A 27787-nucleotide genomic window follows, 5' to 3' on the forward strand; every position below is an offset into this window, starting at 1 on the left:
CTCTCTATCTCTCTCTCTCTCTCTCTCTCTCTCTCTCTCTCTCTCTCTCTCTCTCTCTCTCTCTCCCTCTCTCTCTCTCTCTCTCTCTCTCTCTCTCTCTCTCTCTCTCTCTCTCTCTCTCTATCGCGGCTCTTTATTCTTTGCATATTTCTCTTTTCCTCTCTCGCTCTCCCTCCCTCTTCAGTCCTCTACCCCTTGAATGGACCGCACTCCGCAGCCTATTTTTTATATATAATTTTCAATGTTGCTACTCAAGACCATCTACATAGATACCTAGTAACAAAGTAGGCGTACATAATTCTTGGTTATATGCATGTAATTTATAGATTGTGCCTGGCGTAGTAAATTGCAGAAATTTTAATTACGTCATATTCATTTATGACGTCATATTTAACGCGAGGAGTTCCTTAGTTATTTATGCACATTTCTGTTATCCCTGATGCCTTCCCTGTTGTTGATTTGTGCAGGGCACTAAAAAACATCAATTTACCGGTAAGTTTCACTGTCATTTATGTGTCTTAACGTAAATTCATGGGTTTTTTCCCATATTCATGGCATAGTACATGGATATGGGTTTTCCCATGTTGTCTTGCTGTAAAAGTGGCCACCGGTCTTAGTTAGGACGGCCGGTTTGTTTTGCGCGGCGTAGTTAGGTCGCCGCCCTCCTCGCGAGGCCGGTAACGTAAGTTAGGGCCACTAAAAAAAAAAAAAAAAAAAAAAAGAGGTTGATTTTATATACCTTGGTTGATTGTAAGCGTCTGTATACCAAGTCAATATACCCTGTGTATATCTGATTGTAAGCATAGATAATTATACACAGAGCATAGATATGTATGATTGTATCTATGATAGTATCTATAACCGCGATTGTAAGAGTGTGCACTGTGCCTACTATCGGTTAAAGGGACTGTTCCCTTCATTTGAAAATGGGCCTTGTACAAGGCCCTATCTTCAACATGGAGCGACCGTTAGTGTGACGTCACCTCGTTTAGTCATTCTGATTTAAATGGGTTTGTTCGTTGAAAAATCGCTTAAAACTTGGTCTGAACTTTGTTGTGGTGCCTACAGAGTAAAAAGAATCAGCTTTATGACAGTAATGTGGCCTGGGGAAGGAGGTAATTTTGGGCTGTGACGGCACATATTTGAAAGTTTGTGTTTGGAATATGGGAAGCCTAAGATGTTTAATGAAAAATAAATGCCAGAACCGTGTTCCTGGTCATCCAATCTATAAAGTCGGGCACAATTTAAATGGTTTTAACAACCTTTTAGAAGGTGGGATAGTCCCTTTAAGTTGAACGCAAGGCCCTATATACTGTTGAACGACGCCGGTGGGGGTGGGCGCCGGAAGGCATATTAGTTATGTGATAGATGTGATATTTGGAACTTCTCCCCCTCCGTGAGCCTTCTACATGCTGAACGTCACATGTGAATTTCACGAACCTTGATCAAATCGCCCCAGGCGCCTTCACCGTCGTCCAAGTTGAAGCCTCTTGCCGAAAAATTAAAGGTGTGTGCAAGGCAGTATATACCGGTGTGTGTTCTCCCAAACCCAACCAAAACCTGACCTAACCTTACCTAAGTCTACAACCTTTTTCTCAATTTTGACAACTTCTCACAAATTGGCGCAAAGTCGGAAACCAATAGAGCTACGGAACTGCAGAAAAGCGCATTCGATAGATTTTTTAAGGTCTTTCTGAGCATTGTTCTCAGATGTGACTTAAGGTCAACGGTCTAGGCTCTAGAGGGCAAAAACTCAAAATTTAAAGTTATGCCCCCCTAAACCCCCTTACATATTGACCTAGAGTCACCAAATTGGCACAGAGGCGAGATTTCCTATGGGTCTATCTGCCCTGTAAATTTTGTGTTTATAGGTGCCACAGGAGCCAATTGCCAGGGGGTCGTACCCCCCCCCCTTCCCTCACTGTCCGGGTTATGTAAAAGGCTAAAAAAGGCCTTCGCCTGGCGAGGGTTAAAATTAAGTGAATTTTTATGCAACAACATGAAAAGAACTGGATGTTTATTATATTAATTCATCAACAAGAACTTTGGATTGCTGAGGAATGAGGATATGTATTAGACGACAATTTGCATCGGCAAATCAAGAATAACGGTCCAATTTATGGGCGTGGGATAATGGTTCCGTATGTGACAGTGATTCAAAATTGAGCCATATCAGCCTTGAGGAAGGGCTAGAAATATGTTAACAGTGTCTAAAACCGTGTCTTATCAGCTAAAACTTGCTAATTTTGCTCTCAATTACCGCGTTTTCAGCACTGCCGCGGCCGCCGGTGCCCTGGCCAACGATGTTCATATTTGTTCATTTTCCGATCATTTTACTAGGCTGTTGATGCGCAATAAACATTCTGGAATGGAATGGAAAAATGTTTTGGTGCTCTGCCACCAGAGAGGCCGCTTGGTCGCCGGGGCTAGTGTTAGGGAAAAGGCAGTGTCCTATCCAGGAATACTTCATCCATGTTTCACTAGTTCAGGAGTCAAATGAACCATAATTTGACCATGAAAGGTCAAATTGAAAGCTTACCTCAGGATAAAGCCATGACCTGACCACTTGATCTGACCAAAAGGTCGTAGCTGAGTGTACTCTCCACTTGCATTCACTCATCCATAGCTATTATTCCATAAGCTGATTTGGGTGAATGCTGGCTGCGTCTGCTGCCCAGTGTCGAGCTGAGTGGGCTCTCCGCTCGGTCCCAGGCCGGAGTGACTGGGTGTGACCGGGTCGACTGCGACCATGTCGGCCCCGGCGTCTCGGCCTCACTCGCCGGAACAGCCGCCGAGTCCGGCCGACAGCGCCGAGGGCGAGGACCTCGGGCCGCCGCAGACTGCCCTCTTCCTGCGCCATGTGTCCCAAACGGTGAGCACAGAGATAGATAGCAACCATTGCATGTTTCATGGTTTGCGTTATGTCCTGTTTGGTTTGAATAGTGCAGAAGTGATCAATGTATCACAGCGTTCAATGCTGTACACTTTGGAAGTTTATTTGCGTGTTATAATGTAACGATAATGTTCTGGCATTTGATTATTGCGTCTGACTCGTCTTCTCGTCTTCGTTCTGGTTAGTACTCGTTTTCGCTCCTCGACTGCAGTATGTGACCGCCTCGTTCCGGCAGACGCGGCGCGCGCACTGCGCCGCGCTGGACCACCTGTACACGCGCGACTGGGCGTGGCGTTCGGACGGCGGGCCCGCTCAGCAGGCCCGGCTGCTGCTCGTCAACCCCATCAGCAGACCGGCCCGGTACGTGACGGCCGGTGGCGCCGCCGACATACGGGTGACGTCGGCGTTTGGGGTAACTGATGTCAGTGTGCGGGGTGATTGGTGTTTAGGATGACTGACATTGAAGTGTGGGATGACTGATGTCAGTGTATGGGGTGAATGAATGTCGGCCTGTGAGCTGAGCTCGATTTCGGTGTGTGAATTGATGTCTGGGTGGGACATTGACTGACGTTTGTATGTGATATAACCAGGGCTGCGGAGTCGATGGATTTTAGGGTGACTCCGATTCCGACTCCGACTCCGGCTTCAAAAATCGACTCCGACTCCGACTCCAACTCCGACTTCGACTCCGACTCCGGACGGTTCTATTAAAATACATATCATGATATGGAAGCTCATAATGGATATGTTTTTATCTTGCCTGAAACGATCTCTTGTGCTTTCCAAGGGGTTGCGTTGCAAATTTGCATTAAAAATAATATGCATAATTAAAAAGCAGGTTCTGGGGAATTCTGGGTCTTGTGCTTCTTTCGCTGTAAACGCTCGTCCAAAACAGAAAAATGACCTTTTTTCGACAAAATCTAATTTCGAGCGCAGTATCGTCAATTAAACAGGTGCAGTGCATGACGCTAAGCCATGCAGCGTTAACCCGGCCGGGCCCGGGAGGTAATCCCAACCACCGCAGCCCGGGGGGGGGGGCGTTTTTCGCCCCCCCCCGTCTAACTCCGTAAATAAGGGAGCTACGGAAACAAAAGCGATACCAAACAAAAGGTCCTTACGAGAAGATTCTAAAGCACCTAAAGTTTTTGACCTCAGGTCAATTTTCAAGGTCAGAGGTCAAGGTCAAAGGCAAAAACCGGAAGTTAAGCCTTCTAGAGGACGGCAGGCGGCATCAAACCGGCAAAATTGGGTGTCAAACGAAAGAAGAGAATCTGAGGATTCCGAAAATGTGCTCAAAATCAAAGGTCAAGGTCAAGGTCACGCTCAAAATTGACCTCAAACTTGGCACTTTTTCGCACTTCTTGCGTGCTAACTTTCAAGATGTTTTGAAATGTTTTGAGGTTTATCAGTTCCCTATTTGTGGTTTCTCTTACGATACAAGGCTGCTCAAAGGTCAAGGTCACTGAAGAGTATCCCTGCTAGAGGCTATTTCACTAATTCAAGTTAGTAATAATAAATCAGACAATTTTGCCATCCGGAAGCTCTAAATGAAGGTTTGGAGGAAAATTGATGCCAGATTCGTGAACAGCGGGTACAAATCCATCATAAACGACCTTTCATGTGTCAAGGTCAACCAGAGGTCATTCGAGGTCACATGAGGTCAACATAAAACTTAACCTTTTCCGAACAAAATATATATCATTCGAAGCGGCTTGACAAGGCGAATGCGATGGTACCACTGCTGTAGTTCTAGGACCATTTTTGTCGAAGTTATTTGCGAAAAACTAAAACCACATTTCGGGGTCGTTGACCTCTGGGGGTCGACGGGGTCGTTGGTCTCTGACCTCAGGTCACCAAAACTATTTTTTCTATTTTTTCTCTAGGTCAAACGCTACACAACCGTGCTCGTAATTTGTCTTTATCTCTAAAACTCTATTTTTAGCAGCTATTTGAAGTTTGCGTCTGTGACGCCGAAGTTTGCCGTGCAGTGGTCTAGAAAAATGGACCTTGTGACGTCATCAAGGGGGCTAGGTCCAAATTTTTACGTCAGAAGATATCAAATTGATGGGAGAAAAGGTACTGAAAGTTTCGCTTTCCTATCCCTAAGCGGTCGGGAGCTATCGCAAATATTCGCCAGGGGGGGGGGGGCGAAAAACGCCCCCCGGGCCCGCGAGGGTTAACTCCGACTCCGGAGTCGGAGTCGGTAGGATTTTGGCGACTCCGACTCCGATTCCGACTCCAGGCAGAACTGTCGACTCCGACCGACTCCGACTCGGCAGCCCTGGATATAACTGTCACCAGAGGTCAATGCTTGGGATCACTGTTGTCAGTATTTAGGTTGACAGACGAATTGTGTAAACTGACGTCTTTGCGACGTCAGATGTCCGCAGTCGCACAAGGAGCGTTGTCGTTGTCATACGACGGTGCGCTCTGTCACTGGCCCTACTAGGAATGCGATAAAAGGGATTTACGCGATACCGATATCAGATGCCTGCAACCAAAGATAACAGGCTGCTCAGTCATGGACGATGAACATAATGATAGCAAGCTGAAACTTGATTTGCCATGCGTCTGCTCGTTTCTTGCTATATTGTGTATTATTGTTCTTTTTTCTAAGTTCGACCCTCACCGTAAACGTCTCTTTGAACACAGCACGATAATTTCTAGCTGAATAACTGACAAAACTGGTTGGCGCACAAAGTGCACAGGAGTAGATGACCTGTCAGGAATAACTGAACTAATAATGCATCGCACGGCGTTTTACACAACAGTACATCGTCGGTGTTCAAAACTTATTTCGAAAATATTATTCATATCTCCAATACAATGTGCGCTGACCAGTTTTCTCAATATGTACTTAAGCTAGCAATTATCATGCTATGTTCAAAAAGATGTTTACAGTGAGGGTCGAACTTAAAAAACGAACTATAGTACCAAGTAAGGGCGTGTTGATCTGTATCCTGATAGCCACCGCATTCCCTACTCAAAGACACTAATTCAGCTGCGAATAATGAATCTTGTTATCGTCTTCTGTTGGTCTCGGCAGTGAGAGTACCCACATTGACGTGGAGACGGTGGACGAGCCTGAAAACCTCACCGAGGCGGACGAGGCTAAGGCTACGGCCGCCATGGACGAGTGTCAGGAGCACGTGGCGTCGGCGCGGGACGTGTCCGACGACCTGATCGAACAGCTCGACCAGTGAGTGGCGCCGGCAGGCGGGATCGGCGACGGGTCCGCCGGGGGAGGCGTGAGCTAGTGGCAGACACGGGTGTTGTGCTAGGGAGGCTGAGCGCTGACTATAATCGGAGTGGTTGGGTAAATGTGTCGTTAGTCCGTTTTTGTGCACTTAAACGACCTAACTTTTCTAACTTTTTTTAACGTAACGTTTTCTAGCGGCCCCGCTGCCCGTGTCGGCACCTCCCCTCTGGGCTCTGAGCGGCCGTCTCGCCCGGCCAGGTCGTCGTGGAGCGCGCCGCGCCGCCAGCTGCTGCGCCGGCTGCTGGCGGCGCTCAGCAGCTACCAGCTGACCCGGCGCGCCGTGCTCGGCCGCCGCGGCGCCGCCTTCGTAGCGCGCGTGCATGCCGACCGGTGTGCGGCGCGCGTGCGCCGGGCGCTGGCGGCCGTGGGCTGGCAGCGACAGCTCTGCCAGTGGCTACACACGCTGCTGCTGCAGAAACTGGGCAAGGACATGCTGGCGCTCTACCTGGAGGTGCTACAGGTGAGGGTGCCAGACGACTTCATGATCGGTTTGAGTGAGCCATGTGCCCTGGTCTAGTGATATTGCTGTGTTACGATTTAGGATGCTGAGAGCTGTGACCACGTATGTTCAAGATTAAGCAATTAAATTTTGATACATTTTTACGGAGTTTTAGTAATGTCCATTAGAGGGTGATTTAGGCGCAGCGTGAAGAAAGGACTCGTTTATGGGCGTGTGACATTCTGGATAGTTTTGAACAGACGTCCGTTCGACGGTCCAGTCATGTGAAATATGTAGTCTGTACGGCCGTCCGCCTGTGCCGGCAGACGCTGACCAGTAAGGTCCCCTCTCTGGTGACCCGGCTCACGCCGTCGTCGGGCTCGGCGCGCCACGGCCCGCTGTCGGCAGAGGCGCTGGCTCCGCTGCTGCGCCGGCCCTGGGACCCGGCCGCGCACCTCGTCATCCAGCACAAGCCGGTGAGGATGATAAGGCGTTCAGCTGCCGCCGCCGCTCGAGTGCGCTGTGCTCTTTCAGGAATCAGGGTTGCTGTGATTCTTTGTCTTTGACTAATACCGCAGTTGTATTATGTATTACATGCTGTATTTGTGTCATTTCATTGTTGCAATTTTCCTATTTCGGTAGAGCTATGCTATGGGCGCCGATGACCACTGTAGTCCGGGCGCCCAAAACCCCAATTCATCATCATCGTCCGCATGACCTCGTATCTACACGTCTGTCCTCTGCAGAAGCGTCTTCCGAACAACCCGCTTCTGGTGCTGGTGCCGTCGTCTCCGTGCCACGGCGGTGACGGCTACGGCACCAGCCGACTCGACTTCTGGCACCGGCAGCTCTCTGCGCTGGGCAAGGTGGTGGCCATCAGCGAGTGTGAGGGTGAGCGCCGACTGTGCAGGGATACGAGGAGAAGGGGACTCCGCAACGAGTAGTAGCGTGAGGGTCTGTTTCATCGGGCCAGAATGAGGCACCCAGGGTTACATCAGCTCAGATCTCACTGGAACGGCGGCGGATGGCGTGAGTGTAGCTGCGACTTGCGAGGCACCTGAATCTCTCTGGCTGATCGAAACCCGCATTTTAGTTGTATGTCGCAGTTGCAATGTGACAGCATGCAGCACGTATCCCGTGCCGTGACACACCAGCCCGGCACCCGAGCTGACGGTGCGCCCTGTCCGTGCTCCGCAGGCGGCGCGCCGGCGCGAGGCATCTCGGTCAGTGAGAGCCTCTCGCACATCCTGTCGGCGTGTCGCCAGCAGGTGTCTGAGCTGCGCCGGCCCGGCCGGCCGCTGGTGCTGCTCGGCTGGGGCGCCGCCGGCCTGGTGGCCGCCCACCTGGCGCTGGTCGAGCCCGTCAGCGCCGTGGTGGCGCTGGGCTTCCCCTACTGGTCGCCGGCCGGCCGGCGCGGCGAGCCCGACGATCCGCTGCTCGAGCTGCGCGCCCCCTCCCTGCTGCTGGTCGGACAGGCGGCCGCCGACGCCGCGCCGCACGAGCTCGAGCTGATGCGCGACCGGATGCGCGCCGACACGGGCCTGGTGGTGGTGGGCGGCGCCGACAGTCGGCTTCTGGTGAACGGCGGCAAACTGCAGCGGGAGGGGCTCACACAGAGCATGGTCGACCGAGCCGTGCTGGTGAGACTGGGAGTCGGGACGGCGCCGGTGTGGAGAAAGTGTAGAGCGAGGGACAACACGGGGAGGAGGGCGCAGGAATCTTGGAGCGGTGCTATGATTGGGTGGCTCATTTGTTCCAGCCAGAAGTGAGGGATCTACAGCTGATTACATGTTTGGAAATGTTGCAGTTATATTAGCCAACACTCTGAATGTTAGGTGACTGACGATAGTCCATGCCTCTGGTACACCAGTCTAGTCAATAACCGCGCCGCCCCGGCCGTCCCCCGCAGGAGGAGATCTCCGGGTTCCTGTCGGGTATTCTGGCCGAACAGGTGGACGGCCAGCGGCCCATGTTCTCCCGGCCGCCGACGCCGCCCCAGCAGCGGCCAGAGATGCCGAGCAAGGCCCAGCCGCGCGAGAAGCGTCGCAAACCGATCGGCGCGGCGGCCGCCTCCCCGACCGCCGCCGCCCAGCAGTCAGCCAAGCGGAGAGGGGACCGACCGCCGAGATCCGGTGAGTGACACAGTACTTGGATTTAATGTTTCAATTGGAAATGCTCCAAATATGTCGCTGAATATCTAGTCGAGACAATTATTTATCTAGTAAATTCTTTCCCGAGTCTGCAGTGTGTACGTGCCTTCGATCACTCAGCGCTCATTTCGCTTTTCTCTTGCGTGACAGCGACCCGGCCGAGAAAGCATCGTCCACGACCGCCCGAGCAGGAGTCGCCGCCGCCGCCGCCGCCGCCGCCGCCGCCGCCACCGCCGCCTCCTCCGCCCCCGCCGCCGCCGGCCGCCCCCGCCCCCGCCGGAGGGGACGACTCGCTGTCGGATGCACCCATCATCGACTTGATCCAGGAGCCGGACCCGGAGCCGGAGGTGGTCGTGGTGACGCCGGAGCCGGAGCGGTCGGCCGCTCCGGCGCCTGTCCACAACTCTGTCAAGCTGCTCACCACGCCTCCGTACATGGTGAGACGGCCGGGCGCGGGGCCGGTCACACAGCGAGAGTGAGAGGGTGGTCGGCGGGAAAGGTGTTGTTTGTTCTCGAGATTCAATTTGTGAGAGTAGGTAATCACAGCGTCTGTTATCAGCTCCTAACACGCCACGGCAAGTCGAATCTGGTGGGGAAGTTGACCGCAGCGATCGGCCGTTGTCCACAGCCGAGCCAGTCGTACTCTGGCCAGCGGCCGTCGCGGGACGGCGGATGGTCGCCGGCTGCCTATCCGTTCGGCGGAGGCGGCTTCCGCTCCCGCTCGGGCCGGGCCGGGCGGCTGAAAGTCACCCAGCGGCCGGACACAGGCGCCACCGGCGGCACGGCGGGCCCCGGCCGACTCAGAGGTGGGTCCGGGGAGCGAGCCCGCCCCCGCCCCGCCCGACACAGTGCCAGTCGTCGGCTCAGTAGCATCGCCACTCTCCGGGCGATTGGTGTACCAACTCGAGTCAGCTCTCCTGTCATGTTATTCCAAACATAAATTGTCTTTATTTTAATTCCAGGTGAACATTTTTTTCAAAGAAGCACGACTCTTGATGTTATACCACAATTTTGAATAGCTCGATACTCATGTCGCACCTCAGGTTTTCAACGGTTTAATTTATGAACACTAAATTATGCGACGAAGCCCGTCTGTCGTCCACTACAGCCGTTTGTTGCCGTCGTTACTGGTTGATTCAGTGGCTATTCATTCTTTGCTGTCTTCCTGTCCGGTCGACTCTCCTGCCGCAGTCCGTCATGCCTGGCTGCCAATTCCCGTGTACACTGTGTGATCAACTGACAGTATCGTACCTTCGGCGACATCCATCGATAGCACGCTCATGAACCGGCCAGGGTCGTGGGGCATTGCGAACTGGGGCGTGACGGTCGGCCTCTGTGACCTGACCTCTGTGCTGCAGACTGGACGTGACCCCCACTGACCTAGCCTGTGTGTGCCGGCAGCGCGCGGCCGCGGCCGGTCCCGCCTGCCGCAGTACGGCGTGGCGCGAGCTGACCCCCACTGACCTAGCCTGTCTGTGCCGGCAGCGCGCGGCCGCGGCCGGTCCCGCCTGCCGCAGTACGGCGTGGCGCACGACTTCGGCGTGCCGGGCTCGCTGCTGCCCCCGTCCAGCGGCCCCGACCGGCTGACCGGCGCCGCGATGGCGGGCGGGTCTGCTGCCGCCGGCCGCGCCCACACCGGTGAGTGCCACGCCGCCATACCGCCATACCGGCGGTACAATACCATACCGGCGGGCGGGGGAGTGAAATCTGAAAGGATTCCCAGTCGTAATTTATGTAACGTTGAATTGTAATCACGAGTACCCGGAACGCAGTAGGGATAAATTCAGCTTGTGCTCAGATGACATGTGATGATAGCGGGTATGTTTGCTTCCCAACTGCCGTGTAGGTGTTCGGATCGCTCCCAGCGTGTTGGCGGTGTGTCTGTCTAGTCTCCCGTCCCTCTGCCTGTCCTGTCCTGCCCCCCCCCCCCCCCGGGTCTCTCCGCCCGGTGACGCCGCTCTCTGTCTGTTCCAGCCGGATCCGGGCTGCGCTCCCCGAGTCACTCGCAGCAGGTGGTCTACGTCCAGTCGCCGTCGGGCGTGGTGCGCGCCTGTGCGCCCAGCCCGCGCCTGGCGGTGCCCACAGCGCGCGCTGCGACGCCGGGCGTCCCGGCCGAGCGCCGGCTGCTGCCTGGCCCCGGGCGCGGACCCGCCGTCAGTCGCCAGGTGGTGGTCACACGCGGCCGCTCGCGCACCGTCACCTACGTGCCCAGCGCGCGGCCGGCGCAGCACCAGTTGGCCGCCGGGCCGGGCCCGCCGCGCTATGTGCGCTCGGCGCTGTACCCGCGACCGGGTCAGCCGGCGCCGCGACGGGAGGGCGCCGCCGCACCCCCGACACCGGGCGCACGCGACTGAGACAGGGGTCGGAGCGGTATACCGTGTGAGCGGCCCGGCCCACGAACACGGTAACCCGATGGTAATGGGCGGGGAATGTTTGTTAGGTGTTTGAAAATGTCAATTTTGTGAGATGCGGCGGCGCGCTTAGGTAACATATTTTTCTGTCTGCGCCATCGTAATACATTTTTTTGCGTTTCCTTCTTTTTAACGAAACATTACTCCTCGCCATCTACCGTTTTAAAAACGCCATCAGACTCCTGAGTTGTCCACTGAGTCCTAGGCTCGACATAAGTTCTCTGTGTTTATTGTTCGGATCGCGTGTATCATCTGGCCAGAGAAGTGCTGCATGGTGCAGTCTGCTGTCGCGCTGCTCACACTACATAGTTATATCAACAGGAGCCAGACATGCACTGGCTGCCAGCGGTAAAGGTTAACTTTCTTTTGGAATAAACAGCGGATCGAATTTTTGAAAGTACTCCTGTGACGACGGATGTCCGCTGCAGCTGCCCTCCCGTCCATGATCTCCTTTTTCCCTCTGAGAGCTAGTCCGGGTGAATCAATGGGACTGGTTCGACGGTATAGTGTATTCAGCTAACATGCGATGCCACTTTGGAATGTACAGGGACCCGCAGTTGCTTCTGTACACACTAGTATTTCAGCGTATTCTTTGCCTGTGACACCGTTGGAGGCGAATTGGGAAATGATTGTGTGCTTATTGAAACCACCATCTGAAGGGCTTTAAACTGATGTGCTGCTCTCCTAATTCAATGAACTTTTTATGGCTATATCAGCAAAACATTGTTTTCAGCGCTTTTTCCTGCCCCATTCCTTCTGAAACCTGGAACCGCTTATTCCATTTACTCCTGCCATCTGACGATGGTCGTGCTGACTACTAGTTCCGGCGCTAGTTACTGCTCCAGTTTTGCACCCGGCACAAACTCGGGCGGCGCCGGCCCGTGGCTCGACCAGGGAGGGTCGGACCGAGCCGACTGCCTGGGGCGCGGTTAGATCGGACGCCCTGCTGGGGAAGGGGACGGGAGTGAGGGGGAGGGGAGGAGGTCGTCACGTGGTCCGTCCAAGCTCGCAGACGACCTGTCCTGCGCCCAGCGATGTTCCGTGATCCAAAATGGCACGAGAGCTGTGGAATGCCTGGAGGAGACGCTTCGAGAGCGAACTTCAGCAGCACTAATTTACCATATTCTGTGGAGATAAATGAATATTAATATTATCTTAATGAATATTATCTTAATGCAGAAAAAAATTGTATGCCTAAACTGTCTAAGCTGTATCTTTTTAAAAATTGGAAATAGGATTATTTTTAGGGACTTATAGGTTTCGTATATACAGTGAATTGTGTTACATTGAGCCGTTTCGCTGTTATGGTTACTAACTGAAGAGTTATCCTTTTTTCTCACATGGAATGACAATACAATAACAATACGAATAAAACCAGACGTTTCGCACAAAAAAGTGCCTCCGTCAGTGGCAAAAAATAAGTTATTAGGCATACATGTTTTCTTTCAATAAAATTGATGAAGTAGTTATCTTTATTTTTTTAAGATATATTTTCAGCAGTTTTTAAGCACATCATGGACGCTTATAAACATTTGTGTATTTTATCGGCAACCCGGCTGGCCAGACCGAGACGGTGCCGCATATAGCTCTCATCGATGTTAAACCTATACACTTATTTTTCTTCACTGACGAAGGCACGTTGTTGTCCGAAACGTTTGGTTTTATTCGCATTGTTTTTATATTGTCATTGTCCGTGAGAAAAACATACTCATATGGACTGGTCTCAGTTCATGTAGAAATTGTTGCATATTCATCAACACAGATAAAATGAATATTAGCCGTCACCACACATATAAGAAGAGTTAAGTAGACCGCGCCCCCTGTTTTTCACCAATAAATCGCGGCACAGCGAAGGATTGCGACGATTCTTTGGTGCCCTGGAGTTAAACAATTTTACAACTTCCCGGAAAATTAAATAGCCCTTATCATTTTTCCATCTTGTCTGAGAATTTTAAATCCCTGAACCAAATTACCTTTAATCTGTGATTATTTTTCTCAAGATCATGTCAGGCCAGAATAGCAATTTAAAGTCAGCGCACATCTTCTGTTTCCATAGTCGTTTCGTGATTAGCAACGTGACAGCATGTGAAATATACTATCTAATGTTTGTCTCATTGATTGTTGTGGGTGCCAAGGTGACGTGAAACTCAGGTTGGTCATTCACTTGAAATGATCTCGGTTAACTTCCTTAAATTTACACCTTTTTACTGTGGTTTTTAGGAAGTGTTGGTTTGAAATTTAGCACCCATTTTAGCATTTGAAAACTAGGCATACTTAGGTATCAGTTATAGTGCTTATGCAATATGTTGCAAGGCTGTAAGTGCTGGTTAACATCCTATGGATAGCCGGCAGAACGCCTAATGGGTAATCTGGCGTGACCCGTCCTACCCCAAATGCTTTGATACATCATCTTTGATCAAAGCAAGTGCAAATTTGGAGTCAGAAGCAAGCCAAGTCCCAGCGAACTTCACTTGTAGAAATTCTAGCAGGACTCAATTTTCCGTGCTTTTGGGTTATTAACCTGATCTGGGAGGTCAACCAGTGACCTAGGATCTCAGCATTGACCAGGACATAAAAATAATTAGCTTTCTCTCGTCAGCGATGACCAGGACCCTCAAATCATCGGATTTCTCTCGTCACGAGCAGCTCGCTCTTTTTATTTTTCAGCGAAGCTCTGGCTCTTTTTATCAAGGGCCGAATGGCTGAGGGTTTCTACGCCCCTCCGCTACATGTAAGACGCTGAAAAGAAATGACTAAATGGGTGAGGGTTAAATATCGATTCGTTTTTAAGTGCCGAAGCCCGAAACACTTTAATTTACTTCGATAGCAGTTTTTAAGACCAACGAGCTCGAATACTATAACTTCTTGAACAATGTAAGCACCACATAAAATGAATCGTGAGAGAAGCGGCTCAAGATTAAGGAGCTATGAGACACTTAATAAAAAACGGCATAGATTAGAAACTGCACCTAACTTGCACTGGAATTTTAAACCCTTTCGTTGCAGACAGGTATGTAGATTAAATTTTAGGATTGATTTCAGCTGATGCTCAAATGGAGCTATTCATCCGTTCATTCATGCGACCATCCAATTCCATTCATAAAAGAAGCCGGTGACAAAATTGCTCATTTTAGATAAGTGTGAAATACAAACTCACTAAAAGTTTAATGATACGGCAAATTTGACAGCTTTCATAATGAACAAATAACTTTAACAAATCAAAGTTGAGAGCCCCAAATAGGGGAGAGGTAAGATGAGCCAAGGGGCAAGTTTAGCCACCCCATGTTTCTCAGCTCCTATGGCGCTAATTGACTTGAGCATCCATGTGCCGTTCGCTTACGATGCTGCAGTCTTTCACGTGAGACGGCAACGTTCTCACGCCCAGCACCCGGTAACATGTGGTATCGCCCCTGATAACTAAGACATGTTTTGCCTTTAAAATGAGATGGTTGTTATCTGCGGTGCATGGTTATTTTCCTTAGCGGGTGTCATTAATCGAAAATGGCCACGGGTGGGGCAGGATGAGCCATTTTCACCTGGGGAAGATGAGCCGGATAAGCCATTGTTGTCTCCGCTGTCGAAAACCAAACTGAGCTGCGCTTGTTTCTGCTGAATAAAAATGGTAGGAAACAATTTTTCTTTGTTGATTACACAAGTTGTATGTGATTTGCAGATTATCTGAAGGATAAAATGATTTCTTCCGTGATAGAAACCTTGACGAGTTATTGGAAGGCTTAAAACAGTCAGTTTTTGATGGAGGAAAAAAACTTTGCCATAAGTATGTATGCCATGGAGTAAATAAAAGAGCGAGCCCACTCTTCGCCGCGCCCGGGAAAAGAAGAGGTTCGCTTTTTCTATCCATGCTCAACTATCCCCACGACGTGTCTCAACTTACCCCGCCCATGGGGTAAGATGAGCAACGTGCAAGATGACTTTTGACGTAGCCTTTTCAGTACAAAAATAAGCGGTATGGAACATTTCTGGCCACCATTACATGCGCAACTGACCACTCTGTCCGTCCAACCCGTAAACGCAGAAAAAATGATCAGTAAGTTAGCCTGTAGCTAACGAAAAACAAAATGCGGCTCAACTTACCTCATTCTCCCCTACGTAACACAATTGAGGGCATTTTTTAGGCCATCACAGTATTTGTCAACAATTGTTTGGGGGACTGGGGAGGGTGGTTACTGGCTCATAAACTGCCCCCCCCCCAAAAAAGAAACAAGAAAGAAAACGAAACCGATCATCCGCGAAAAGAACTATTGAGCTCGAACCAAGGTGACGAATCGATTTATAGGTATGCAGGATGACTAACGATGCCACTTTTTAGGCCTGGCTACACTATGCGTTTTCTGCGTGCTTTTTTTTGCGTGTTTGCGGGTTTTGCGTAATATCGTTCTAGAAAAATAAACGATATTACGTTTTTGTGATGTTTTTTATATTTAATTCTAGTTTATTAACTTCTGCATATAGCTAATGTAAAAATTATATTATTTTTTACTTTTTCTAGAACGATATTAGGCAAAAAACGCAAACCCGCAAAAAACGCACGCATAAAACGCATAGTGTAGCCAGGCCTTTTGACTTCTTGTGTCAAATAAATTCCATCATCTGGATAGCACGTCAACGTTTGTTGCAAAATGTCGTACTTGACATTTTGCAACAAACGTATACTATTTGGCGCGACTATATTATAGCCTCATAAATGTTCTGAAACTAAAACCGTTTCTTCGCAATTAACTTGGACCACGTCATCCCAGCTTATGCACGACAAAAAATAAAATAATGCTTCAGGATCACTGGCCTGAATTCCAATGCTTAAAGTTTACTCAAAACCGGTGTGGCTGAGCCTGAGGCACTCTTCGCTACATCTCGTGACGGCCACCATTGTGTTGCATTTTTCGGTAAGCTATAAGTTAATAAGGAAAAAATTGGTGAGTGGGTTGAAAACAGCCCTCACCCTCCACACCCCCCCCCCCACCCCCTCCTTCTTCTGGAAACACAAGTAACCGAAAGATCTGGCGATGGTTTATCCACTCTCCTCTGCCGCCGCGCTGCGAGGCCTCGATTCGTTCGGTATGTGGCTTCCTGAGCGGTCCTCCCCGGAGGCAAGGTGAAAGGTCATGGCCTGTATCAGAAATTTATACGTTGCTGAATATGTTTTATAGTTCTTCCAAGGCCTTGGACACCTTTTATTATATCGGATAAGCATTGCACTTTCTTGTCATTCAATACATTTAAAGAAAACTTGATCATAATCTTATACTGCGGCAACTGTAGTTCTGTTTACGGTTGCCTCTTTATGATACGGGCCACCACCACCTCCACTGCGCTGGAGCTCTGGCGTTCTACCCCTCCCCACTACGGACCGGCCCTCGGGCTAGGTGTGTTAGTACTGAGCGCAAACCTGTAGTAGTCACGTGACTTTCATTCACGTAGCGGGAACGGAAGCTATAGGCGATACCAAGGACGGGCTCTGGGGAGGCAACCGGCGCGGAAAAATAGCACGATTGTAGTTTTAGAAGAATATCTGTTGCGGTAAGAGGAATTATACAAAACGTAGGTCCTAGGAGCAAACATGTGTTATTCCTCCATACTTTGCGCTACATTTCCTTTCTCCAATGGCCAGCACTTAGCAAATAATAGCGCCATTCTAAATTGGTAATATATGTGTACAGTAGCAACTGCGGGTCCCTGTACATGCGTAGGTATACAAATTCATAGTAAAAGCGTGCGGTGACTAGAGAAAAATACCACCACAGCCACATAAACGATCTGCTAACACTTCTTTACACTTAGATATAAATCTGACATGGAAGACAATACTTCAAAAAGCGGGTGCCGTCAGTGCCACCGAATGGCTGGCTGGCAGAGCCTTTGAGGCTGAGTATTTCATAATCGCGCTACAGTGTAACATGATTGGTAAGCGATAGCATGTCAGGAGTGCGGCTCTGGCGGGGACCGGAGGGAGGCAGCTGGCCCGGGTGAGACGGTGTGGAGCGGCCAGACACGGTCACACTCCTGCCTCGCACGGAGCCGCCCGCCGTTCCTATACAGGGTGTGCCGGACAGTGTGAACCCACCACCGTGTGGAGAGGCCGGCGGCCGCTGCGGCGCGGAGAGAGTCCAAACTGCGGCTGAGGGGCTGATCCGCCCTCTGAGCGGCTCGGTCCGGCCTGTGCAGGTCCCCAGTGCAGCTCGGTAAGGTCCCAAGCAGCTGCTCCGTGCAGCTCCTCAGCTCTGTCCGGTCTCAGTGCAGCTCCTCAGCAGCTCTGTCCGCTCTCAGTGGAGCTCCTCAGCTCTGTCCGGCCTCAGTGCAGCTCCTCAGCTCTGTCCGGCCTCAGTGCAGCTCCTCAGCAGCTCTGTCCGCTCTCAGTGCAGCTCCTCTGTGCCGTCCGGCCCGCCGAAGATGACACACTCAGCCATGTCGACAAACAGGCCCGTCTCGACCACACCTGTCGGCAGGGGCGGGGTCAGCCAGAGGTCGCTCAGAGGTCACCGACGGGACGACACTGACCGGCAACACCGTCCCTAATCGACGCCCCGTGCGTGACTGGTAGAAACACACGACCCACTTTAATTTACTTATTTACTGAAAAACATCAAATCAATTATCCTGAATTTACAGGCTGCTAACAATTATAACAGCCTTTGTTTGCTCTTCAATCGCATATAACCAGCGAGGTTTATGTATACGAGTATTCACACCCATTCCCAAATGAATAGCCCAATACTGAAGCACACCGACCATCCAATTATCGACTTTCGTTCACGGTTCATGCACCACCGGACACGGTGAACCTATCGAACTCGCGCGGCCCATGACGACGAACAAACGAGCCGGCAGTCGCGTCCTCACCGGGGATCATTTTGAGCTGGACGCTGAGCGTCTTCCAGTCGTGGTCTCCGTCGGGGAACAGCCAGTCGAGTAGCAGGTTACCGTTGTCGGTCACCACGGGGCCCTGCGGGGTGAGACCGGAGGGGGGGGAGATCAGCGGACAGCCGGATGACGGTGATGATCTGCCGTCTCCGGCCGTTGAACAATCCCGGTCCGGGGCGCCGTCGACACGATAGTAGCCAATGGAACAGACGACACACTTGCTAACAATCGAGCAACAGTGTTTTGGGAGTGGGATGGGGGCGAAACGGTGGCTCGAACGATAGAAAAATGATCATAAATGAAGCACAACGGGTAGGAAGACACACATATTCACCAAGCTTTTAGAGAGAACGAAATCATGGATAACATAACCAAATATCCACCCTAATACAGTCCTGTAAGTCGTTCTCCTGCGCCCCGCTCCACCACACGTCCTCCCCCTCCCCAGGCGCGCCGTACCGCCTTCTGCTTGGCCAGTCGGAGCGGCGCCGTGCCGCCGTGCCGGCCCTCGATGGCCAGCTGCACTGTCCGGTAGGCCATCGGCAGCACCTCGATCGGCACGCCGCGCTTCCAGTGGTCGCCCAGACGCTGCGAGCGCTTACTGCAACCACACGGCGCGCCGATACCGGTTAAACACGGAGACTCGCTGGCACAGGACGGCTGCCAGGCGACGCTTACAGCTGGTAATAGGAGTGGAAACTAGTGGAAAAGATGCTAGATGGAGAGAACACAGCTCGCGAGTCGCTAAGCATAAAGGGTTCAATGTAGCTGTATTAAATGCTCTCCTGATGTCTGTGCACCGTTCTGTTCCCTGCTCTCCTGATGTTGGTGTTCCATTCTGTTCCCTGCAGACCTCTCCTGATGTATTTATACTGATCTCGGTATATCTGCTCTCCTGATGCGTGTTCGTTTCCCTGGTGTCGGCGTCCCGTGCTGTGTTTCCCTTCTATGGTGTTGGTGTCCAGTGCTGTTTGACCCTCCCCCGATATCAATGTCCCTCTTCCCCGACACGCACACACACACACCTGGTGTCGGCGATGACGACGAAGCGCTGGGCGGCGGCGGCCACGATTTTCTCCTGGGCCAGGCAGCCGCCGCCGCCCTTGATGCAGACGCGGTCCCTGTCCACCTCGTCGGCGCCGTCGATGGCCAGGTCGAGCCGCGGACACTGCTCCAGGTCGGTGAGCGGCAGCGCGCGCGCCGTCACTAGCTGGCGCGCCTGGAACGACGTCGGCACGCACTGGACGCGCAGGCCCTCGGCCGACACTCGCTCCGCTGCAGCGGGCACAGGCGCCCGACGGTCGAGCGTCAAAACCACACCAGACAGTGCACACCAGCAGAGCGGCACTCGGGCAAGCGATTGGCTGCATATCTTGTGGGGTGGAAGAGATTTTTGATTGCATTGCCTTCTTTAATTAATTGCTTTAACATTGTTATTAGTGACAATGTACGTTGATGTTTTAAGTCAAGCTTACTTGTTTCGATTTCACACAATGGCCATTGCCAAATATTATACAGGGTGATCGAAAAAAAGTGTCACCCCTAATTTAAAAGCCATATAACTCGCGATTGGTTGGTCGTATGACTTTGCGCCAGGAAGCCTTGGAAAGAGCATACAATTTCCTTTCGAATGGATGTAAATATGCATGGTTTATGCCGCAAATGAAGATGTAGCTATTCAAAAAGTATGTTAAGGACGCAATTTGGAGTGTTCAAAAGTTTGGTTGTGCAGATTTGTACTTTTGACAGAGTTTTTGATCTGACAGCTCACGTGACAGCTCACGTGAGCATTTTTCTTAACTGTTCCATGGTTACCGCTGCATAAAATTGATAATCCGGTAGTGCAGGTTGCAAGGCCCTATAGGTTGTCGCAATGTTTCGCTAGTTACCGGCGAATTTGTGAATAATGAGGCCGCATGTTTGCAAGGAAGATCTGATAAGGTCTTCCTTGTCTAAGGTCAGCTGAGAAACGAGTCTAAGGTCAGCTGAAAAACAGTCTGCAGTGAACAACATACACTCCATGTGTAATGTGCAAGGTGTGTGTCATGTTGAGTTACGATACTCATTGTTCTCGTTCAGCGGTATCCGATCCCATTCGGTGAATTTCGTTTCACGTGAAAGCCGCACATTGACTGGTTTTTGAGCCCATGGGGACATGATTTGGAATAGAAAACAATTATGAATACATTCAATTGAAAAGAAATTGCCTGCTCTTTCCGATGCTGCCTGGCGCGAAGTCATCCGACCTACCAGTCGCGAGTTATGTAGATTTTAAGTTAGGGGTGACACTTTTTTTCGATCACCCTGTAGTTAGCTTTATTATTACTCACCAAGTCTGTCTACTGCATACACGATAGTAGATCCACTGCCAATGCCAATTTTTTGGTTATCCTGAAGACAAGAGCACATAAGTAGTAGGAGTGAAAATATATATGCAACAGTTATAAAGCTACAAAATTGTTTATGGTTGGATGAAGGAAATTCGCAATTTGAGCACAACATTGAGCAATGCAACAAGAAAGACATTATAATAAAAAATGGCAACATTCATTGAATGCCATGCATGGAAAACCCATGATAACTAACAATAAATGCACCTTCTAATAACACATCAATCTTTGAAACCAAAAATCATTCAGCTTATCAGTTAGTAAGAATAATTATTTACACTCCTAAACAGGGCTGCGGAGTCGATGGATTTTCGGCGACTCTGACTCCGACTCCGTCTTTCAAAAACCAACTCCGACTCAGACTCCGACTCCAGGCAGAACTGTCACTCGGACCGACTCCAACTCCCGACTCCGACTCTGCAGACCTGGCAGGGCTGTGGAGTCGACAGATTTTCGGTGACTCCGACTCCGACTCTGGCTCGGGTTTCCAAAATCGACTCCGACTCCGACTCCGACTTCGGTCACACCTGTCGACTCCGACCGACTCCTACCCCGACTCCGACTCCGCAGCCCAGCAGTTCTGAGGTCCGCAAGTGACATGAAGACCCTGGCAATATAATATAAATGGCATTGGAGTTATGAGTATGCTTGCGTACCTGGACAAACTTGTCAACTGCAATGTAAGCTGCCTTCTTCTTTCCCTCTTCCACAGCAGAACTCATATTTGAGAGTCTGAAAAAAAATGTGTCTGGTGAATACTTTTTGATCCGAAGGGGATGCATTTCAGTACAAAGCAAAGCAGAGTGATGGCATGACTAACAGAATATTCCACGATAGATCGACCAAAGCCGTACACCCTCATATTTTATTTTTTGCTTAAAATTGGTCTAATGGGTTGTGATGGGCGGGGAAGCCAGCTGTGGCAAGGATTTTTTTCTTCGAACAACGGTTTCCGAGATATAGCCTCAGGCAATTCCTGGAGGTCACGCTGCAACCCTATGTTTGGCGGCTTATAACTCAGAAACTATTGGTTTTCTATGGTAAAAACTTTATATGGTTCAACTCGCAATCTACCAAAAAACGTTTTGGCTATCTCAGGTTTTCGATTTTTGAAAATTTTGATCACGTGATATCTTGACCTTTTTTTCGAAGAGTGACCTTGATATTTTCCCAACTGAAAGTCGCAATTATGTCTGATGACGATTAAAGCCTTATCAATTGTCATTCATATGCGAAAATAAAAAAGTGGCTATCGCCCTGCGTTGACCTCAGGTCAGGTCATTTTTATGACCTGTCCATTATTACGAGCGGGAGCGACGCGAGATCTCGAGAATAAAGCAAGATAGCGACAAGCGGTAAACGGTACAGGATTCACACGGATAAGGTCTACAATTTTTACGGAGGTTATTTTCAGGTTAGGTCAAAGATGACGTCACAGGGGTAAAAAGGAAGTCAAAATAGTTTTGGCTGTACCTTTTGATCAAATAAAGAAAGAGACGTGGAACAGGCACCATTGTGTTTGCTTTCGCCTAGCGCCAGTTCGTTTTGAATTTCAATACCGATGACCCAAGATCAGGTCAATTTCTTGACCACCCCATTATAAGTCAATTGGGGAAAAATCAGCTCCCTTGTTTTTACACTAAAACGCGTTGGAATTGCCTAATATACCATGAGTGACTTCATATACGACTAACTTTGACTACCTAGAGACCTTTTTTGCTCTTGGTCAACTGTGACGTTGCTCTTGGGTCATGTGACGTCATTAAAGGTCACCAAATGTTTTTTTTTGCTAATAACTCCTTACAGGTTTAAGATACAGCCGCGCGGATAGGCTCATTGCGTTCAGCTCGTCAAGGCCCATCGAATGATATATATGATGACCTTAACCCTCGCCGGCACAGGGGGGGGGGGGTTGATGCAACCCCCCCCCTAAGGTTTTTCGCGAATAACTCGCGTAAAAAGCGGCCGATCGCGACGAAACTTTCAGTACCCTCGCATTGATCAATTTTACACCTACCCTGAAAATTTCATGACCCTGACCCCAATGACCTTTGACCTGTGACCTCTTTTCCGAGACCATGTTTGGCCGGAATCGCGATTCGGCGTATGTCGGCTAACATTAGCCGCGCGTTTGCAAGCTTTTTGTGGTTTCAAACGTTCAAACATGTGATTTGATGTCGCTCCCATACATTAGGGTGGGTGTCAAGGTCACCTGAAGGTCAGGTCAGGTCATTGACCTTTGGTGACCTCGGTTGACCTCGGTTCACTTTTTCGAGTTTTACATGTTTCTAGGCTAGTCTTTGGAGCTGAATTCGAATTTGGCAACCATTTGAACATTTACGAAGTAGTTTTAGTGCCTTCGTAACATGTTACGAAGCTGTCAGAGGCGGTTGACACGTATTACGAATACCCGTCACAACCCCTACCGGTTGACCTGACCTGACCTGACCCGACCTGGTCTAAATGCTTAAAGACATCATCTCTGATCAAAACTAACACGATATTCGTGATCAGCACCCCGGAAAACCACATAGCAGCCACAATTTACGACTTTCTAACAGGTCCCGATTTTCCCGGTTTTCGGGTCATTGACCTGACCTGGAAGGTCACCCGATGACCTAGGACCTTAAAACTGGGTATCATCGGCTTCGTCTCGTGACGGGCAGCACGCTCGTTTTTTCTGCGAAGCTCTAGCTCGATCAGGGGCCAAACGCGAGGGGGGGGGTCGTACCAACCCCCCCCCCCCCTTGTGCCGTTAAAGGACGCAAAATGGCCTGTGTCGGCGAGGGTTAAGGTCACGTGACCTAAGATCAACTTTTGACCTTGACCTTTCGAGGTCAACATACACATGTTTCGATGTGGATCGACGAGAGGATCACGATGGTGCTATTAGTTTGTTCCTAGCTGGGGCACTTTGAAAGTTATTCGAGAAAAACTTCATTTATATGTAGTGCCGCCATTAAAGGTAGACTGCCACCTTTTTTCCACAAAACGGTTTTCACTAGAGCTGAGCCACCTATGTCCCAGACTGAAGTCGGTTTTCCGAAATTCGAACCCGTTTGCGAGAAATCGGAGACCAAAGTTCAGTTTGATGCCATTTTTTTAGTCCAAGAAAACCGACATCTCTACTGTTTATCGATAACTTTGAAACATGAATTTTCTTATCTTTTGGTAAATATATGTCAAAACTTTGATTGTTTCGAGATCAGAGAAGAATTTTGGAGTGTCAAAATAAAAGTTAAACTTGTATATTCAGTAGTTCATTTTTTCCAAAAAAGTGTGGGAAATGGGGTTTAACATGGGCCAGACCCATTCCAAATGAGCCATGATTTTTTTAATGTTTTACGAACTTAAATGCAAAATAAATTAAACATGGCCAATTTCTCATGAAATCATATATTAGTAAATCATAAAATACCTTACTTTTTCAAATAAAATGTAATAATCTTATGACCTTGAAGTCTAGTGATGTGTAAACATTGTCGCTAGACATTAACCGATTGATAATTGTATGAAAATCGACAATTTTTTTCGCGATTCACGTGATGATACTTTGTCAGGTGAATTCTAAAATTTTGTTTTGTCCAGGGAATAAATCATAGGCCGATCTGAGAAAACTTTTTGAATGTGGCAGTCTTCCTTTAAGACATTCTTTTTACCCCTGTGACGTCATCTTTGACCTGACCTGAAAATGACCTGAGTAAAAATTGTAGACCTTATCCATGTGTACTTTGTGCCGTTTACCGCTTGTCGCTATCTTGCTTCGTTCTCGAGATCTCGCTGTCGCTCCCGCTCGTAATAATGGGAAAGTCATAAAAATGACCTGACCTGAGGTCAACGCAGGCCGAAAGCCACTTTTTTATTATCGCATATGAATGACAATTGATAAGGCTTTAATCGTCATCAGACAAAATTGCGACTTTCAGTTGGGATAATATCAAGGTCACTCTTCGAAAAAAGGTCAAGATGTCACGTGATGAAAATTTTCAAAAATCGAAAATCCGAGATAGCCAAAACGTTTGTTGGTTGATTGCAAGTTGAACCATATAAAGTTTTATGTAGTTAGGATTTTAAATACTATTTCTTCATATAAAGTTTTTACGATAGAAAACCAATAGTTTCTGAGTTATAAGCCGCCAAACATAGGGTTGCAGTGTGACATTCAGGAACTGCCCGAGGCTATATCTCGGAAACCGTTGTTCGAAGAAAAAAATCCTTGCCACAGCTGGGTTCTCCGCCCGTCACAACCCTTTAGATCAATTTTAAGCAAAAAATAAAATATGAGGGTGTAAATTTTATTTATTTTTGGTCGATCTATCGTGGAATGCCCCAGAAGCAAGTTGCTACATGATACACCTCTAAGTTGTTTTCCTCCCATGAACCCCAACAAATGTCTAGCTGGCAACAAATACAGCATTCACGATCCATAATCCAAAGAGAGCCTTACACTGGCTGTGAACATCCCTTTAAAACATTTACTGAGTACCTGCCTATGCTTGCATTGCAATAAAGCTGCAAACCACCACTATGCTTATCAAAAATGGTAAAAAAAGTATGAGAGAAAAACTTATTAAACTCTATAGCAGATAAGAATACCCATATAACTGACAAGAGCAATGCTATCCTTATTTTTGACCTGCTAAAAGTTATTTGGATGTGCATTTAAGAGATCTGGACAACATTGATAGCATGTGATAGATTGATAGCATAACATCAATGTGAACATTGGTAACATTGTGATTCAGGTAATTCAGATGTCCAAAATCAAGTTGACAGGCTCTACAGATAAACCTTATAACACCATAAAACTTACCTGACTATCAAGGAATAAGGTTTGACTGACAGCCTTGTGCAAAACCACAGTGAAAACATAGTACCTTATGATAACTGCTGCTGCAAATGAGGTTGAGCATTAGTATAAGCATATCTAATGCTAAAATGTCCATTAAAAATTAAAAGGGCCTCATCCATCCTATGCAAAGAAGGTACTTTCATTCCATAGGAGATAGGGTGAGTGTTCAAATATTTAAGTCACCATTTACAAATTCAACAAAAAGCATCAAACAAAGAATTATATTGTCAAACATCCTCTTATACATATTGAAATGTTCCCACAGGAGAATGATAGCCCCTAATGGTAAGCCAGACTGGAAAACATCCATACACTACGCCGGACGTCCGTGAGACCAGCTTGCGCCCGAATTCAGCGCAAGCGATTTTGCGCTGAAATTTCTGCGTGATTTGCGCAAAAAATTAGATGCCTATTTGTGCGAAAATTGAGTCCTTTTTCATATAAAGCACATGTGCTAATCTACTGACCAAGGCTATATCAACTAGACAGAGGGTTTCGGGGCTTTGTACGCTCTCCCATGTTTAGCATCCGAATGAGTTTTATTTCCACGTAAACCAATACCTCGGCGGGAGCCAGCGAGGGCCGGGCAGCGGAGCAGCACGTGCTCTGGCACATCAGCCTCTTCTCGGCTCACGGTGCAGACCGCCGCTGGGCATCGCTTGTCTGGGCACTGCTGGCACGCGGCGGAGTGCAGACAGCCGATTCGGTGCCGTACTGGAGCGAGTGGCCCCGGTGGCCCGCCCTCATCTGGTGCACCGAAATGGCATCCTCTCGGTCCTCTCCGGGGATAGGGAGCGGCGGCGTGGTCCCGAGGAGTGGCTTGAATAATGATTCTGAGCATTTGTCGCGCCACTGATCGAGGCCGCACAATGAACCGCCCTGGTCAGCGATCGGGAGTTTGAGGGAAGGGCGGCCGCCAGTTTTACCAGGTCGTCCGCACTCCGCACTCTCATTCCCCTCGATACTGCAGTGGGCAGGAACCCACTGCTATTGCTTGACGACACTTGGCGACGTTCAACAAGGTTTTCCATAGGTACCTATCTCTACGTCGAAGGTTGAGGCCTCACCTGGGCGGCCGTTCCTCGGCTGAGTAGACTCAGGGCGGCTCGCCAGTACGAGCACGCGACAACCGGGGCAGGGACGTCTCGTCCCGCAACCTCTCCAGAGCCGCCCGCGAGGCGAATCTGCTGCTAGATTGACCAGCGTACCGCATAAATTTGGTGACCGTCTTTCGGCAAAAAATTATGCGACCGCCGAAATATTTGTCCGCCGTCATGCGCTGAATTAAACGCATGCGAAGTCACACTGAAGGTGCGCTGAAATTTTTGGTGCAATCCCGCCTACGCTGGACATATTTGGCATACCTAACATGTATTTTTTCCAGTCTGGATGGTGAATATGGATACAAGAATTCCCAGTTATGAGCACATTTGGCAATGTTTCTTTTCTGCACTAAAATCAATTTCAGCATCCACCTGCTTACTTACGCACCTTTACACTATTCACATTCAAATCCACTTAAAATTTACAGTATCAGTATTGGTATGGGCACACAGCATGAACGCTGTGTAGAATCAAGTGGTTTAATCAAATGAAAGCATTGACAATTGAATATTTTCTTGATATTGGCAGGAGGTTAAGTTACCAAAAATATTTTTAGATTGATATTGTCAAGTATTTTATACAAGAACCATACTGATACAATAACAAAATCATCGAAATCACGGTATTAGTATATATTAGGTCCGAGTGGACAATTGTGACGCTGTTGATACAAATATGTAACAGCAAAAATTTTAGGTTTTAGGTTAGGTTAGGTTGTAGGTTTGTAGGTTTTAGGTTTTAGGTTGTAGGTTTGTAGGTTAGGTTAGGTTAGGTTGTAGGTTTGTAGGTTGTAGGTTGGTAGGTTGTAGGTAAGTAGGTAAGGTTAGGTCAGGTTTGATTATGTTTTTCTTTTATTTCCAGGACATATAAGTATCATTTTTGGATTCAGGATGTCAAATAATGTAAGAATATGAAAACTTTATCTTTTAACAGTCACCCGGACTTAATGTATACTTTTACCGAAATCACTACCCACCTAGGCACCTATTTTGATTTGATATTTCAGGGCACAGCCTGGTACTTTGCTGGTACTTGACCTGGTGCAGAACAATTTATGTGTTTATCTTCAATCGTCACGATTCGACCGTAATAATTTATGACCGTGTTTTGACCAGCAGAGACCGCCGCGCACCGCCGCGCTTGATTACAAGGCGAACAAGGCCCGGTATATAGGGCCTTGAAGGCGAAGGTGTGCGGGAGGCGTATTTACAAAATGCAACCGAGCTCCGCCGTGGGGTAAGGTGGGCAGGGGTTTTCGCACTACGGCTGCGGTTGAACTACCGTCTGTGGTAGAAACTTCAGTACGATGGCGCGTTTCATACGAAATGTGGCGCAATGTTTGTTTGCTTCTGAACTTGAACAGGTTATTGCTGTGAATTTTTGGAGTGGGAGTGTTTCAATAACAATTTG

The 27787-nt window shown here is 49.0% G+C and overlaps 2 protein-coding genes across 16 annotated transcripts; one reads left to right on the forward strand and one right to left on the reverse strand.

Moving 5' to 3' along the window:
• Positions 1 to 728: 728 nt before the first annotated feature.
• Positions 729 to 11403, forward strand: LOC122372654 (KAT8 regulatory NSL complex subunit 3-like). Of its 3 annotated transcripts, none has more exons than XM_043350137.1 (13): positions 729 to 796; positions 2713 to 2872; positions 3129 to 3253; positions 5940 to 6092; positions 6351 to 6612; positions 6918 to 7067; positions 7338 to 7482; positions 7789 to 8231; positions 8501 to 8723; positions 8892 to 9178; positions 9370 to 9547; positions 10227 to 10379; positions 10716 to 11403. In XM_043350137.1, the coding sequence occupies exons 2-13, from the start codon at positions 2750 to 2752 to the stop codon at positions 11093 to 11095; spliced, it is 2622 nt and encodes an 873-aa protein (XP_043206072.1). In that variant the 5' UTR covers positions 729 to 796; positions 2713 to 2749; the 3' UTR covers positions 11096 to 11403. The 3 variants fall into 3 exon arrangements, with proteins under 3 accessions (XP_043206072.1, XP_043206070.1, XP_043206071.1); XM_043350135.1 differs by lacking the exon at positions 729 to 796 and adding an exon at positions 1329 to 1507 and having other exon boundaries at positions 2679 to 2872; XM_043350136.1 differs by lacking the exon at positions 729 to 796 and adding an exon at positions 1329 to 1507.
• Positions 11404 to 11642: 239 nt separating this feature from the next.
• Positions 11643 to 27549, reverse strand: LOC122372655 (ribose-5-phosphate isomerase-like). Of its 13 annotated transcripts, none has more exons than XM_043350146.1 (9): positions 27490 to 27541; positions 25235 to 25311; positions 21078 to 21153; positions 20362 to 20422; positions 19057 to 19306; positions 18491 to 18632; positions 18011 to 18113; positions 16854 to 17606; positions 11643 to 11698 (listed from the first exon to the last, which is right to left on the reverse strand). In XM_043350146.1, exons 2-8 carry the CDS (start codon positions 25291 to 25293, stop codon positions 17524 to 17526), a joined length of 774 nt encoding a protein of 257 aa, XP_043206081.1. In that variant the 5' UTR covers positions 25294 to 25311; positions 27490 to 27541; the 3' UTR covers positions 11643 to 11698; positions 16854 to 17523. The 13 variants fall into 13 exon arrangements, with proteins under 13 accessions (XP_043206081.1, XP_043206082.1, XP_043206078.1 ...); XM_043350147.1 differs by having other exon boundaries at positions 25235 to 25314; XM_043350143.1 differs by having other exon boundaries at positions 27479 to 27541.
• Positions 27550 to 27787: the final 238 nt, after the last annotated feature.

This window comes from Amphibalanus amphitrite, unplaced genomic scaffold, assembly GCF_019059575.1.
Source record: "Amphibalanus amphitrite isolate SeventyFive unplaced genomic scaffold, NRLGWU_Aamphi_draft 001382F_arrow, whole genome shotgun sequence".
Lineage (NCBI taxonomy): Eukaryota > Metazoa > Arthropoda > Thecostraca > Balanomorpha > Balanidae > Amphibalanus > Amphibalanus amphitrite.

Excerpts from the sequence above, each read along its gene's own strand:
- LOC122372654 (XM_043350137.1), top strand. The coding sequence starts at position 2,750 with ATGTCGGCCCCGGCGTCTCGGCCTCACTCGCCGGAACAGCCGCCGAGT. Across the intron at positions 2,873-3,128 it reads TGCGCCATGTGTCCCAAACG|ACGCGGCGCGCGCACTGCGC; the intron begins GTGAGCACAGAG and ends TCGTTCCGGCAG. Across the intron at positions 7,068-7,337 it reads TCGTCATCCAGCACAAGCCG|AAGCGTCTTCCGAACAACCC; the intron begins GTGAGGATGATA and ends TGTCCTCTGCAG.
- LOC122372655 (XM_043350146.1), bottom strand. The coding sequence starts at position 25,293 with ATGTTTTCACTGTGGTTTTGCACAAGGCTGTCAGTCAAACCTTATTCC. Across the intron at positions 21,154-25,234 it reads CCTTATTCCTTGATAGTCAG|ACTCTCAAATATGAGTTCTG; the intron begins GTAAGTTTTATG and ends ATTTTTTTTCAG. Across the intron at positions 19,307-20,361 it reads GTATGCAGTAGACAGACTTG|CGGAGCGAGTGTCGGCCGAG; the intron begins GTGAGTAATAAT and ends TGCCCGCTGCAG.